General features: G+C 33.8%; 1 protein-coding gene across 1 annotated transcript in view; it reads left to right on the top strand.

The window, feature by feature from the left end:
* The window catches only part of CNTN1 (contactin 1), a 174812-nt gene that overhangs the window by 118536 nt on the left and 39791 nt on the right, over positions 1 to 16485 (top strand). The window contains exons 17-19 of the mRNA XM_052640564.1: positions 4193 to 4263; positions 7138 to 7372; positions 9966 to 10069. Of these exons, the coding sequence (XP_052496524.1) occupies positions 4193 to 4263; positions 7138 to 7372; positions 9966 to 10069 (410 nt within the window). The remainder of the gene's footprint in view (positions 1 to 4192; positions 4264 to 7137; positions 7373 to 9965; positions 10070 to 16485) is intronic.

The following is a 16485-nucleotide window of genomic DNA, read 5'->3' as shown; positions in this document are numbered from 1 at the left end:
TTATTATGATTATTTCAGTTTGTAGCATTCTTTTCTGTCCAGCTGAACTTTCTCCAGATTACTTGTTTTTAGATTAACATTCCACTGAGAAATTAACAAATTTACTTTGTTACATGCTTTAAAATTTCCTGTTTGACAGCAAAACTTAGATTAATAAGCAAACAACAAATTTGGCCTGATAAGCCCTAAAGACATTAGTATTTTTGTGAACTATCTCAGACCCTATATCTCTTTTATCTGATGTGTGTATGCTAGATTGCTTCAGTTATCAGACTCTTTGCAATGCTATCGACCACAGCCTGCTAGGCTTCTCTGTTATGGGATTCTCCAGACAAGAATACTAGAGTGGGTCCCCATGCCCTCCCCCAGGGGATCTTCCTCACTTGCAAAGAGCATCAACTTAACATGGTAGATGCATTAAAATTGTTAGCAATGTGCTCCACCATCAGAACAGTAGATCATGGGTTATGGGCAACTCATTTGAATATCCAAATATGCAGTTCATTTGATTTTATTAATTTTCTGACTTTATTAATTTTATTAATCTCTTCAGAAAGAAAATATATTTACAGATAGAATAAAAGCAGATGTAAGTCTTTAATCGCTTTGTTTGTCTAGATTCTAGAGTATTACTTGCCAGTTTGAATTTCTTACTAAAAAATTTGCTTTAAATCACAAATTCTGATGCAAATTAAAATAAGAAGCTATTGGGTTAGCCAGGAAGTTTATTTAAGTTTTTCTGGATGATATTATGGAAAAACCCAAATGATTGTTTTTGATCGACCCAATAAATCCATGGTAACTTTATCTCTGTAAAAATAGCTATTTAAATTAAAGCAGTAATTAATAAGAACTGAATAATCAATATATTCTGTCAAGAGCCTCTACTACATGATTTTTATAATTTAGAATATGTCCCAAGGTGATTTGCATATTGTTAAATAAAATGCTAAAGTCCCCAAAGGTGCTTCTATGCAAATTATTTAAGTGCTAAATCTAAAAATAAAATTGACAGCATTAGTTTCATAACTTAGGAAAGATGAATCATGGTATTGGCTTGATTTTCTTTTTAAATATTTTCTAGATATACAACTAAAATTCAAAAGCCACCCTATAAACGTCAGTAAGGAATCACTGTTAGACTGAAATCATGGCAAAAGCATGAGTTAAAAAACCTCAGTACTTTTAATTGTTTATTTGTGATTAATTCAAGAACTTTATATTTTTCAAAATATTTATTAAAATTATTTTTAATGATTTATCATTAAGAGAACACCTAGTTTGCTCACTGTTAAATGCCCTGGAGCCTAAAGTTAAATAAACTTCCTTGTGCTCAGGGTAATTTACTTCCTTGAACGGAATCACTATCTGACCAAGTCCAATGCAGGACTAAATACAAATACAGAACAGCTAGTTGCTCAGATTCATGTCAGATGTGTAGTCCAATTCCCTTGTGAAAAAAATGTCCCTTAGCTGCTAAATTTACAACTGAACATTAAAGCTCAAAGAAGGAAATTAAATCAATTATTATTCCAAGTAAAGTATAAGAAACTCTGTTAAGAGATAGAGCCACTTTTACTTGTGAGCTTTTGTTTGTCTTGTTTTCAGCATAATGAACTCAATGGATGATCTCTGAAGAGCAAAATTATCTTTAGAATAAGTGTTATGAAATAGGAAAAACATTCACTATAACATAAGCAGACTATTTTTAGATCTTTTCTAAATAAGAAAGGTTCATATTGATTGTAATAAAAAGGATTATAGTGAAATGCTTTGGCAAATAATACTTGCCCTGATGAAGGCATTACCTGATTCAACAAATTCCAGTATAAAAAATTATTCTGGAGTTACTTTTGAAATTATTTGTCTGTCACCACAATATTTATACTTAAACACACAAGATTTGATTTATTCATTGATTGCAAGACAACATGCTTTTTGTTTCTCTGTAGCACGTAGAGTTTAGGCTTCAGAACATGAGTTATAGAGTTTAAAGAATTTCCAAGAGTATTCTAATGTTTCACCCTTCAATATGTGTAAGGTATAGTTCCAGACGAGACAATGAAGAAAGGAAGATGACCTCAACGGAGACAGGTTACCTTTATTCAGGCAAGGAGGGACAATAGTCGGTCTAACAACCAGCCTGAGCAGGTGCAGGATTAGGAAGGCTTCATATCTAAGGGGAGGTTTTGCAGAAGTGATTTGGGAAGATTTAGTCAGGTGGGGCCTCTGGGTAATCTTTAGCTGAGATGGCAGTTTGGGGATAAACAGGGTCGGCCGGATGGGCAGGGTCCCGGGCAGGGGTTGGGGGGGTCCCAGGCTGATGCAATCTGCCCTGAGTATCAGGGTGGGACTTAAAATTTAGTTTTGTCATCCCCCAAGTCAGATGGTTCAGCAAGGGCCCTTGAAGTTGTTATCTTCTCTTCTAGGCCTGAGGACTCCTTTAATATGTATTTCATCTAAAGTGCTACAAGTAAATTAACTTTTAACACCCCCATGCACTAAATTTAATTTCTAACTCTCATGTAGTGACAGTTGAATTAAAAAATCTCTCAAACTTCACATTAATTTCTTAATCTGAAAAGTAAACCATATAATTTTATAGATATTAAAAAAATCTTCCATTTTGTTTGTTTCTGTATAATTACTATACATAGTTCAGCAAAGAATTTTCATAACTAACATAGAGGAAATTTTGAAGTATTTGAGAATCACAGTTACATTAGGATCTGTAAATAAATACTCTCTCCAAGGTGTTGCTGTTTCCTTTTGAAAGGACTATTTGGAAAGTCAAGGAAGAAATGACATTTCATCTGTTATTTAAAATTTTAAGAGAACTGGGAATAATATCTCAGACTGAGTCATAGCAGTTGTGTGGGAAAATGTGTGTTCACAGTAAAGACACGGTCTTCTTCCGTGTAGCTGGGTAGCTGGTCTCCAAGTGCTTGGAGTACAGGAATAAACTGCTTTAATATTTATCTGTACAACTCCAATTAGATGCAAATCCAATAAGATGTAGCCTATAATAAGATACAGTATTTAATCTCATTTTTTAGTTGTGTTCAACTGTTTTGTAATCTATGGACTATAGGTTTTCAAAGAAATAAAACATGGGAAGGCAAATCTGCATCACTATCTTTTGTTGAAGTAAACCAGCACATTCATTTTGTCCATGAGATTTCCCAGACAGAAATACTGAAGTGGGTTGCCATTTCCTTCTCCAGGGGATCTTCCCAACCTAGGGACTGAATCCATATCTTCTGCATTGTAGACAGATTCTTTGCCAGTGAACCACCTACAAATCTGATAGGAGAGAGAATAACTTGGAGAAAAACAAAAAGCCATTGGACTTGGTAGTTAAAAGCAATTTTGTGATTTTTGAGGGAGTGATTTCAGTAATATGAAGACATAGAAAACAGATTATGCATTGTTAAAAAGTGATTATAGAGTGAAGTACAAAAATAATCATGTATCAGTTCTTTGCACCTCAGTGACAGGAAAGGGTGAGATGGCTTGGAGGTTAAGTGTAAAGCAGTATTATAGGATGATTTTTAAGGCTGAGAGATTTCAAAGGATGGTCACTACAGTAGAGACACTGAAAAATCGAGTGATGTTATAAAAAGATAGAAGTAAGGGAGAACCCTGACAGGACAGGGTTCCTGAAAAGATTTAGGCATTGAAAATGAGAACACAAGAACAGTATTAGATTTGTAATGTTTCCAAATATCTTTGGGAAGCACAATCCTATGTTAACATGCATGTTCCATTTCTTAACAGTTATTTGTAGACTGAGGCATGAAACTAACCCAACAGTATGTTGTTAGAAGTTTATAGAGTTCAAAACAAGAGCTCTGAAATATTTTCCCAATAAAATGTGTCCAATCTTTCAAAATCATATTAAATGAAAGGACACAGAAAATAATTTAAAAAAGGGAAGGCAAATTTGCTTCACTGCCTTTTGGTGAAGGAAACCAGCACATTTCCTATAGCACTGAATTAATTTTTATCTTGGCAGAAAATCAGATTATTACAACAACTCTGGGGCATTGTCATTATAATTGAGCATATTGTGTGCAGCTTGTCTTTTCTAGTAAAAGAAAAAAAGATGTGTACGGTTTCTAAGTGAATAAGAAATCTAACATCAGAAAAAATCACATGGCCTCTCTTTTGTGGTTTTATTTGTTTGTTTCAGCACCTAATGTGGCTCCTTCAGATGTAGGAGGTGGGGGTGGAAGCAACAGAGAACTGACCATAACATGGGCGGTAAGTGTTAAGAAGTTGCACATGTTATTTGTTGCTTTACCTACACTTAATCTCAAACCCATTTTGTTTCCTGAAATAAACAACAATGCCTCAAAAACAAATAAGAATAAATTACTGAAATATTTTTTTTTTCTCTAATGCATGCCAGATTTTGCCTAATTTACTATGGCTTAGTGTGCCATTCCCATGCAAAAATAAATCATTGATGCTATAGTATCTATAGGCCTAGGCTTAAAAGATTAAATAAACATTCAATTCTTTCATTCCAGAGACAAATGTACTCTGTACTCACTGTGGCCTCGTAACCCAATTGCAATTCATAATTTTTGCTCTGGACTTTCAAAATTTCAAAGATTCAGTTAAAAAATCTTTTGTATCAGCATCTGTTTTTAAATTGGCCCTTGCTCTCTGATTTGAAACTTACTTTCATCAGCACATATAATTTATCACTATAGGTCAGTCTTAGAAGGCCCCACAAATGACTTATTATTAAGGTATCCAAAATATTTTATTAAAATTTTATGACCCAAAGGGAGCTCTATATCAGAGATTATAATGTTTGGAAAATAATGCATCCTAGCTAGATTTTTGAAGAGACAGAGATATTGGGGATGGGGAAAACTTTGATAACATAAATGTGTCTGAATTAGATATCTGGCATTTATGTAGATAATATGCCTTATATAGCTCTATGTATCCATTAAATACTTTTAGTATTTAATCTCTGCTGATGGTCAAAGAACACAACTAAAACTCCAAAAAATTCCAAAAACTACAGAAATAACGAACAGGTTTTATTCTTTATGTGTGTCAAATTAATTTATACAATCAGTGGATATTTAGCCAAAGTTGACTTCACTCTGTGTTGTATAATCATATTTTATACTTGTCATTACATCATATATTAAAATAGGATTTAGGAAAAAATTGCCTCTTCTTCATTCGAATCTCAAATGATTTGGCAGTTTTAGTGACAGTGTGATACACAAAAAGTGAAGATATTAGAAAATTTGAACATTTTACTTCTTTAGGTTTTATGTTCTCAACATGTATAGATATCTGCCTCACAATAAGATGAGAAGCTTGTCAGAACATTCAGATTGGAACTCATTTACCATAAATTTGAAATCAAGTCTCTCAGAACAGGACCAGAGAGTCACTACATTCTGAAAGCTCCGTAGCTAATTCTGATATGTTAGCCACTCAGTCATGTCTGACTCTTTGAGATACCATGAACTATAGCCTGCCACGCTCCTCTGTCCATGGAATTCTTCAGGCAAGAATACTGGAATAGGTTACCATTCACTTCTCCAGGGGATCTTCCCAACCCAGGGATTGAACCTGGGTCTCTTACATTGCAGGCAGATTCTTTACCATCTGAGCCACCAGGGAAGCCCAATTCTGGTATACTAAATTGGAAAAATTAAGTATAGAACTATCAATAAGAAAAAGAAATGTTTAAAGTCTGGTGGGAATGTTAGGCTATTCTGTTAATAATGTAAAATTATGTTATGTACCTCCTTGTGATCATGCTTTACAGTTTCTATATTGTGCAACCAAGAACAACTTCTTCTTCCTTTGAACTTTGTACATTTACATGCATCCCTGTTTCATAAGAATATTCAAGCTACTATGTTGTACTTAGTTAAACGTTTTCCCTCAATACACTTTAACTGTGATATTTCTGTGTAAAAAGCAAATATATAATGGCTAAAAAAGATTAAATGATGAATTCAGTTCAGTTCAGTCACTCAGCCGTGTCTGACTCTTTGCAACCCCATGAATTGCAGCACGCCAGGCCTCAGTAGAATTTGTTTTAAGTCAGAATTTAGGGCTGACATGGACATCTTTATTGAGTAATTGACATGTAAGAAGTTGCTCAGTCGTGTCCGATTCTTTGCGACCCCATGGAGCCTAGCCTACCAGGCTCCTCTGTCCATGGGATTTTCCAGGCAATAGTATTGGAGTGGATTGCCATTTCCTTCTCCAGGGGATCTTCCCGACCCAGGGATCGAACCCGCATCTCCCACATTATAGACAGATGCTTTACTGTCTGAGCCACCAGGGAAGTCCAATAATAGCTCTAAGAAAATGTAAAACAGAGGTCTTTCTTCAGTTTTAGAGTCAGACAGGGTGCCTAGCCAGTCACCTGCAGATGGAGGCAATGCTGTCTTTTTCTCATTTCTCCTTCTTTCTTTTTCTGTGACCAGTTTCTACTGTTCAGTTGCAGTACGGATATTCCAGGGTATAGTTAACTTTCTTATTATAGTCTTTCAACTCCTCTAAAGAAAGTCATTAACTTATCCATTGAATGAATACTACTTGAGACTTTGTTTAGGTTTTAGAGATAAAGAGGTAAATGAAACTGTCAATAACCCTGTTCTCATGAAACTTACGTTCTACTAGGCAAGAAAGACAATAAAGTAGACAATCAGTAAATATATAGTGTAGATCATAATAGTGTAAAAGAAGGAAAAAATGACTGGGGATGTTTTATATGGATTATTGCACAAGGAATCTTAAAATGGCAGATCCTGTGGCCAGGCAAAACACTGTAGCTTTTTAGCCTTCAGAAAGTGAGGGAAGAGCCTTTTGACTCAGGGAATGCACCCTTGATGGAAGAAACTGAAAGTAAAAAGACCCAGAGTGAGAGGTACCCCTCCCCCAGGGTATTTCAGAAATAGTGAACTTGGTAAACAAAGTCTCACGTGTTGCAACTCCTTTGTGCCAAATTTTTGTAGGCAGCTCTCACTTAGGAAATAAAAATGTTTTTACAGAAAGCTTGCTTCCATGTGTAGCATTTTTGTTTGCATATGATTTTCTTCCTGTTACCTGTATTGCTTAAACCTATTTAACATTTCAATTTCTATTTAGCCATTGTCAAGAGAATACCACTATGGCAACAATTTTGGTTACATAGTGGCATTTAAGCCATTTGATGGGGAAGAATGGAAAAAAGTGACAGTTACTAATCCAGATACTGGCCGCTATGTCCATAAAGATGAGACCATGCGTCCTTCCACTGCATTTCAAGTCAAAGTCAAAGCTTTCAACAACAAAGGAGATGGACCCTACAGTCTCACAGCTGTCATCCACTCCGCACAAGACGGTAGGTGAAAGAAAGGCCCCACTGACATGATGAGGGATTAAAAATCTGGTTCTCTAGTAGGCATTTTGTTTGCAGTCTTTTCAGTATTATTTTGAGCCAAGTCAGCATGTCAGTCTCTTTATCTAAATGACAAGAATGTTGCCAAAATATTTTTCATCCTTTAGATTGTGTTTATGATAGTAAATCGCCACTAAAATCGTTGGCTTAGACCCTATTCCTGATCTCTTAATTACAATTTTGCTGTCAGAAATTCTCTAGATTTGAGAACCTCAGTGTGCCTGTTCATTCATAAAATTCACTAGTTTACCAACTCTTTAATATATTTAATTAATAATATAATGTTTTTATAAAATTTCTCCATTTAACTCAAAAATGTGTAATGTAGCATTTATGTAACTTTTTTTTGTCATTACAGCAGCATGTTCACTAGTGTTAGTCGCTCAATTGTGTACAATTCTTTACGACATCACAGACTGTAATCCACCAGACTCCTGTCCATGGAATTCTCCCGGCAAGAATACTAGAGTGGGTTGTCATTCCCTTCTCCAGGGGATCTTCCTTACCCAGGGATTAAACCAGGGTCTCCAACATTGCAGGCAGATTCTTTATCAACAGTAGCATCCTGGAATTTTATTAAAGGGAATTTAGGCATAATTCTATGAAAAGGGGTCAGAAGGCCAATTGAAGTTTTTTTCTTGTATATAAAAATATATATGAAAGGGATAAAATTACTGATACTGGTTCTCTGTTTTTCTAGAAGCTTTAATTGAACTGATCATGTTCCTGAAGAACTTTATATATCTGTGATAAATGATACATAGTTTTAAATGTAATTACTAATTTCTATGATTTCCTATTTAAGTTACTACATTTTTATTGTTTATTTTCCTATTTGAAAAGATAATACTTCCTTATTATACCTTTCTACTCATGTGCACTAGGTAAATAATTAATAACTAAAAGAGAAAATAGAACTTTTAATTGCTTTCTAACCTAACACATTTGTGCTTGAATAAGTTTCACTTTGCACATGTGTGACAAGCAACAATGGAAGGGTTTTAAAACTTAAAGCTATGTGAAATATTCTTATGATTTCTTAGAGGAAAAGCATTATTTGTTAGTTTACCCAATTTACATTATGTTTGGTCCACAAGAAACATTTAGCTATCCTTGAAAGTTTATGCTCTATAGTCATAGATTTTTTAGCTTTCATATTTGTTAAAAATGTATATATTCAAATCATTCCATGATCTTTACTTCTAATACAAACATAAACAACTATCTTATATATGTATCTATTTACACACACTCTTTTTGAAAGATAAAACACATAGAAAAACAAGTATAAATTTCTAAATTTATAATCAATTCTGGACTTTTTAATCCTCGGTAATGAATTTTACATTTTCAAAACTAGCTCTTATTTGGAGAAATATTATAACTTGACTCAATCTTAATAGTTTGAATGACATATGTACAACTCACAGAGAAATGAAAATATAAAATATTTTACAAGTTATCTTCTCACCCAGTATCATTCCTAATGTTTTATTTGATGCTAAAGTAATCAGGTAAAGGTCATGCTTGTCATGTCTTTAGTTATGGCCATCTGTATTTAATTACATTTCTTTCCTAAATGTTTCAAAAGCCTCATAAAACCTGCATGTGCCGAAACTGGTATAAATGTTCATTTTCTCTTTTACTGCTAAGAAATCAGTCATAGCACCACACATTTACCTTGTTTTGGAAAGACAACAGTGTTCACATGCAGGACACTTTAGCATAAAAGAGAATTATGGCTTATTAAGAAAAGACAATAAAAATTGATCACTCCTGATCATTCCTGCTTAAGATTTCCTTAGTTTCTTTGTGTAATTTTTGTAAGGGATATAGAGTACTTTTTTTTCACTGAACAGAGGCCTTTTTGATACATATTTGACTTGATGCCCAGTTGGAAGATTAGACTTGTAAAAGCTTTCCTGAGCCCTAGAAACAGTGAATGTCACAACTTGTTTCAAAGAATCTTAAAAAAAAACTTAGCTTAAACGTAAAAGAAAAAGAGGAAAGTATTGCTGTGTATCTTTAGCTCATACAAAGAGCATGAGAAAGTTGAAAATTAATTGTTAATGAATAATTTTCTGTAAGAAATACCTAATTTCTTATTTTTAATAATATATATAGAGTTGATAAGTTGAACATATTAATAATAAATTTTGATTTGCATTCACAAGCTTTCATAAACAAGTTAATTAAAAGAAATATAAAATTATTATTGTTCTTGCTCAAGGATATCAGAGAAATTATTATGGATTTCCATATTTTGTAAAAGTGTGTGTGTACATATGTATGTATATGTGTCTCTATATTAACATTCATATATATGAATATGTGTATGTGTATATTACTGATGGCCATGACATAAATAAAAATAGAGGAAAAAGTAATAAAATTATTGAACTCTTTACTTTGGAAATATTAAAACTATTTTAAATACTAAAATATAGTTTCATCCATTCATACAGCAAATGGTGCTATTTGAGTTTCTTAATATAAGCATCTTACGTAAGAATGCAATGTTCTCATCAAATTTCAGCTCCCAGTGAAGCCCCAACAGCAGTAGGAGTAAAAGTCTTATCATCTTCTGAGATATCTGTTCATTGGGAGCATGTTGTAGAAAAAATAGTAGAAAGCTATCAGGTGAGTTCAATTTTTATCAAACTGAAATACATCTACTCATAATTATCAGCATATGTTTTCAAATATGTTGCATCTTTCAACGTTCTGTGTCCTTCTGATTTATGTGACAATACTATATTTTCTGTGTTCAATATGTTGGATATTTATTAGTTAATTATTATGAGTAAAGTGGAGATTTCCAACCAACTTAATCTATGAGAGATGTAGAGTCCTATGTGTAAGTAAACAATTGACCAAAATAAAAACTAAAGTAATAACACTCAGGCTTAAACATGATCTTTTGAAACAAATGTTCTCATAACATCTGGTGAATCTCAAGTTTTTGGGAAATCATTTTGGTAATTTAAAATATTTATCATATTCGACTTGACTCAGTAGTTCCACTTCCAAAAGACCCTCCTAAGGAAACACTTCTAAATATACTAAATATGTATCCCATTATTATATATGAAGGCAGGAAATTGGCAAACTCAAAATATCGCAAAGGTAACTTCCTTTGAAATAAGACTTAAAAGAGTAGTAAGAATTAGCCAGCAGGAAAGGGAGGACTTGTTTTAGTCAAAGGAAATAAGACTTGGTAAATTAAAGCTAGTTCGGTTGGGATCTTTATTATGAAATTTAGACTCAATTGTGTAGGAAAATTGAAGTCATCTCATAGCACAAAGACTGAAAATTAAGAGGAACTGACCTTATCCTACCTTTGCCAATGAGCAAATGGATGCTAAAGTGTTTCAGTGACTTGTCTTAGCACCAAGGGAAAATGTCAGAGACTGCCTAAAATTCAGATGTCCGGATTCCAAGTGCTATGCTTTATGCCAAATCACAGACTCCCTTTATTTTATTCAGTGAGTGGACAATAACTCACCTTCTGGAGCCGTGGGTGGTGAGCTGCCCACCAGCTCAATTTGCCCTCAGTTCTTGTGCTTCATCATACATCAGTGGAATATTCATTTCATGAGGGTAGCATTTTGTCTCTTTTGCTCTCAGTGTCAAGAACAGTGGGCATATCATAGGCATTAATGAAATATCCCCTGAGTGCTGATAGAAATACTGAATTATGGTCAAATAAAATGCTGCAATCTAAATTTCTCAAGACCATGTAACCACAGGAACAGCCTAAGGTTTTAAGTTGCAAACATAAAACCTAACAGGAAGATCTTTCTTGGTATCATAGGTTATGATTGGGGTAGAGATGTCAAAATGTTTTCAGATTAGTCTTGCAAACATTTAGCTGAAGTTATCATCAAAACTGTGGAGTTATAGAAGTGAACTGTGAAGATCCAATATTCATTACATATTAAACTTCCATTTACTGCTGGTAAAAAAGAAATGGGAAACCGAGAAATTCACCAAATGTTACAAGCCCCTATAATAAACTAGTCCAAGGTATCTTAAGAGAACACATCAATATTTAGAGTTTTCAAGCTATATTTTGTTTTGTTTTTTTCAAGCTATATTTTAGACATAGATTTTCTTCTTTTTTTTTTTTAATATTATTGCTTTCTAAGTAATAGGAGAAAAAAGATTAATACATACCGCATGCATTGTCAACATGCTGAAGATATATTTTACTTTGTTAAAAACATACCACCGAAATATATCTTATTTTTGTCAAATAATTATATATTAACTATTTTATAACTTCTTACATGCAGATAACAAAAGGCTATATGTCCTTTGATGCCTGGCACCAGTGAATTTAGACAATAATCAGAATATATGCTCTTGATGGGGAAATTAGCTAAATTAAGGAGTGCCAAATTAAATAATCAGCAAAAAATAATCTTCAAATAATCTTTAACAGCTATGATTTCCTCAAATGATAAAAAACTGTATGCTAGCAAGTTTAGTTTCATAGATTTCTGGTGTTTAGAAACTCCACATTAGAAAATTATGAGGTTTGTTGCTGAGCAGACATGCATTTAATTTCTCAGCTCTGTTTCTTAGGAATTTTATGGAAAACTTATTCAAATTGTCTGAGCCCTAATTTCCTCACCTACAAAGCTGAGAGTAGTCATTGCCTCGTATCCTTTCATCGTGTGGAAGAAATTAAATAACCCGCACTTAATGTTATTCCCTTTTTCATGTCATTGGACATTTGAAGACGACAATGATGATGTTAATAATGATAACTGATAATATTTGTTAATCCTTATTATATTAAACATTTAATTAAGCTCATCATTTTGAATCCACACAATCACAAGGAATAAATACTATTATTTTTTTCCAATTTAAAGATGAAGAACTTGGAGGTTTAAAAACATTTATCTGAGTAATAATTGGTATATCCTGACTTGAACCTAGGTCTTGCCTCTCCAGAGAATAGTTAAAAGTGTTGGAAGTAAATCACAAAATTATTATTGCCATTTGTTCCTTCTTAAAAAGCCTTTACATTTTTCACACAGAGCCTTGAATATCAAAGAGTCAAGCATGACAGTTTAAGAGACAATCCATAACATTTATTCTCCTCTAAGAAAATGTTCTTTATGGGGGAAAAGCTTGGCTCGCTATAATATGGTTATTGTTTCTGTTTTAAAATATGAAGGAAAAAGTCAATGATTTAACAAGACAGATGATCATGAAAGCTAATACTCCACTACACTTCCCATGAAAATGTACTATGGGTATAAATTATAAAGAAACAGAAAAAAAGCAAATTAATAAGAAAAATGAAAAGCTGTGTGATTGACCCCCATCTCAAGGTTAATTTCCTGAGATTTAAGTGAGAATTGTAGGCAGTTGGAATTAAAAATAAACCCTTGTGGTTTTAAGTTTGTCTTATAGAAAGTTCAAGTTTTATTTTCCTCCCCCCCTCCATCTGTCCCACCTTGGCTAAAGAGCTCACCACTTCTAACCTTGATCTTAATTTCCTGCAGTGTAAGTGAACTAGAAGAATTCAAGAAGTGTCTCTTATCAAAGGCATATTAGAACTCTGGGCTCCTGCTCAGGAATCCACAAAAGACTTAGTTTACTTACCCAGCAGGTAAAGAATTCCCTTAATGAAAACAAGCACAGTGTGCTATCAGGAATAACAAAAAGCCTCTTAGCAACTGAATGAGAGATTAATGAAGATGATTGATTATTCTTAAAAGATTATCAATCCTGAGTAGTTTACTCAGATGTCTTAAAAAGTCAAATTATTGTGGAGAGCAGAAGCTCATGTTAGGAAATATGGTATTTTCTTATTTGGAGAAGGCATGTATCTTCATCTGATCTAAAAGGAAAGTCAAACGTAGGTGTAGAAAAAGTTAGTGATTTTGCTGTTGTTATTGTTGCTTATTTATTTGTTTTAAATATGATCTCAGGGAGTAAATAAGAGGAAAAAGCAGAATGAACAGAAAAGTGAGAAGCTAGGTTAGAAAAATGCTTTATCATGTTGGCAACCACTGTGGGCAACTGATACTCCATCCCTTGGGATCTTTGAGGAACATCATAAATGTGGTTCAAAACTGACCCACATGGGATGAAAGGGGAAGCTTTCAACCACTGTAATTGCCCACAGATTAAGAATGGCCCCAGGGGCACCACCTCCCTTCCCTGCATCAAGGGCAGGGCAAAGTTCACACTGCAACATCAAGAATGATACAAGACAGGAAGTGAGAGTTTAGTGGAAATAGCAGAGGAAAAATGCAGGTAGTACTTATGGGAAGCTGGTTGAAGCCTGCATAGAACTGTTTAGTTCTTGAACCAATGGCTAAGATAAAAATGAACTTTGCATAGCTTCCAAGAGGTGTAAGAATACAGATTTTGAAAGATTTATATTACTGCTCTTCTTAACCCATAGAATGTACTAATGCATTTTAGTCTGCAATCTGGATGCTATCAAGCTATTATACAACATCTTTTAGAGGTTGAACTTTTTGTTGCAGAACCACAGTTTTTATTTAAGTAACTATATTTAGATTATTTTCTGGAAAACTGTATTAAATCCATAACAAAAGAACATTCAGTTGTCATGTCCAACTCTTTGTGATCCCATCCATCAGTTCTCCAGGCCAGAATACTGGAGTGGGTAGCTTTTCCCTTCTTCAGGGAATCTTCCCAACCCAGGGATTGAAACCAGGTCTCCCACATTGCAGGTGGGTTCTTTACCAGCTGAGCCACAAGGGAATCCCAGGAATATTGGAGTGGGTAGTCTACCCCCTTTCCAGAAGATCTTCCCAACCCAGGGATTGAACCGGGGTCTCCTGCATTGCAGGTGGATTTACCAACTAATCTATCGGGAAAGCCCATTAAATCTATAAAAAAAAATTCAGTTATCGCAAGATTTTTTTTTCAGAAATTTAGAATTTGAAGGAGAGAATTTGGAAATCTGCAACAAAAGTTTACTACTGAAGTAGAAAATAACAGTGGAGCAAGACTAATTTTCAAAAGTGCTAAATGTTTTTAAGCACTACCATAATTGTAACATCTAGGTCTTTATTTATTAAAATTTATTACCTTTCCCTTGGAAGGACTAAAACTACTATCTTTATTCAAAAGTGGTGTTGTTGTAGCTCATAAATGTATGGAAAGTATAATTATTCTTTATTAAAAGTATGAGTTAGTCCTTTTTCTGAGGCTTTTCTTTTCAGCTTTCCAATATTGTTACAAACAGTCAATTTTCTGGGGTGAAATTATACACTTAGATTATTCCATCAAAGATATTAGTAATCTATGTAGACTTAAACGTTCTGATTTCTTGTTTTAAAGATCTGTGAAGGCAAAAACATGTTTTCTTGGTTTACTACTATATTCCCAGCACCTAGCACAGTACCTGGTACAAGGTATATATACAATAAATATTTATTCAATGAATGAATGAGTGCCATACATCAACTGCAGTCATCTGTACATCATGTTCAAAATAATTAATATTTGTCCTCAAGCAATTAATAATCTAGTAATAGCAGAGACCAGTAATGATGCAATTCCATAATTGTTTAATAAACACTAAGATAGATTAACAGTAGACATGGAGTGTTGTGCAGATTTTAGGAACATGTAAATAAAGAGTTAAATTTATATAATACCACAGCATGCAATAGAAATAAATACACCATATGTTGCTCTAGCACGTGAAAATGAATTTATGGTCTATTGCAGCAGCATCCTTAAAGCCACAGCAGCCTCATTTATTTGTTTATTTTTACACTAGTTCGTTCAGGCTGTCTTTCAGTCTCCCTAGTGATCAGTCAAAAGCCATGCATTTGTTCTGCTCCATTCCTATGGGTTCACTTCATTCCAAGCAGTCTTCTCTCAGGTTAAAGTTGGTTCTTCACCTCAAAGGGCAACTCAGGGCAAGGATCAAAATGCAGTCGCCCAAACTGTCTATTTGGAAATTATCTCTAAGTGCATAGTCAATGGCTAGTTCAGATTAAAAAAAAAATACAATGCCATATTTTATATAGACTGTTTAATTTAGAATTGTTTGAAAATATTGCAATTTATATGTAAATGCATGGTTTGAGTTAAGGAGAGAGCTTATTCAACCAAAATAATTTTGTATCTGATGCTTTCATTAGTAGATGCTTAAAATACTGTAAAAATGTCATTCAAATCTCATATTATAAAATAAGGAAATCAGAGATTATTTTGCATACTCATTAACTCTCTGGGTTCCCTAGTTACCACGGCATAACTAAAGCAATGCTGAAGTTTATTGGGAATTTCAGTGGAGACCGTGTAACATAGATCTGTGTCAAAATCAGATGAATATAGTAATTAGACACTTAGGATACAGATGTAAAGAGTAAATTAAAGAAAATTTGTTCTTTCCTTCTTTATTGCCAAAACGCCTCATGGAATTTTGGGTAAAATGTGAAAAAATTTGTCACTGTTAAGTCCTTATTTTAGTGCTTAGTATTTTAGGAATATTTAGTTAAAAATCTCTTTTCCTTTATGGTTTATCACAGAATATGGAAAAGAATATAAAGAAAGTAATGTATATATGTATGCAACTGAGTCACTTTGATGTACAGCAGAGGAGGTTGGCACAACACTATAAATCTACAATGCCTTAAAAAAAAGTTTCTCCTATTTAAACTGTATAGGAAAGTTGTGATATTGGAATGAAGATTGTGAAAGGTAGTCTCAATCAACAGGCATCCATATAAAAGTCCCTGAAGCTCAGGGGCTTCAGTTTTGATTGCTATATAACAAAGTGTTGTCCTTCAGTCACTAAGTCGTGTCCGACTCTTTGTGACCCCATGGACTGCAGCATTAAACAAGGTAAACGCTACTATTCCAGACTTGTTGAGAAAATAATACACGTGAATGATCCTGCTTTAGTACCTGGCATTTCACTGGAAAATAAATGTGCATTTTATTTCTCTTCAGCCAAGCAGTGGAAGAGGCCTTACATGTCACACAGTTCAAATGCCCACTGAAATGTAGGCTGTCTTCCTCTTTCTCAGATGAATGTAGGCACTGCC

Source organism: Budorcas taxicolor, chromosome 5 (genome assembly GCF_023091745.1).
Source record: "Budorcas taxicolor isolate Tak-1 chromosome 5, Takin1.1, whole genome shotgun sequence".
Classification (NCBI taxonomy): domain Eukaryota; kingdom Metazoa; phylum Chordata; class Mammalia; order Artiodactyla; family Bovidae; genus Budorcas; species Budorcas taxicolor.
The sequence above is the reverse complement of the archived record's forward strand: the minus strand, read 5'-3'. Positions and strand labels throughout refer to the sequence as shown.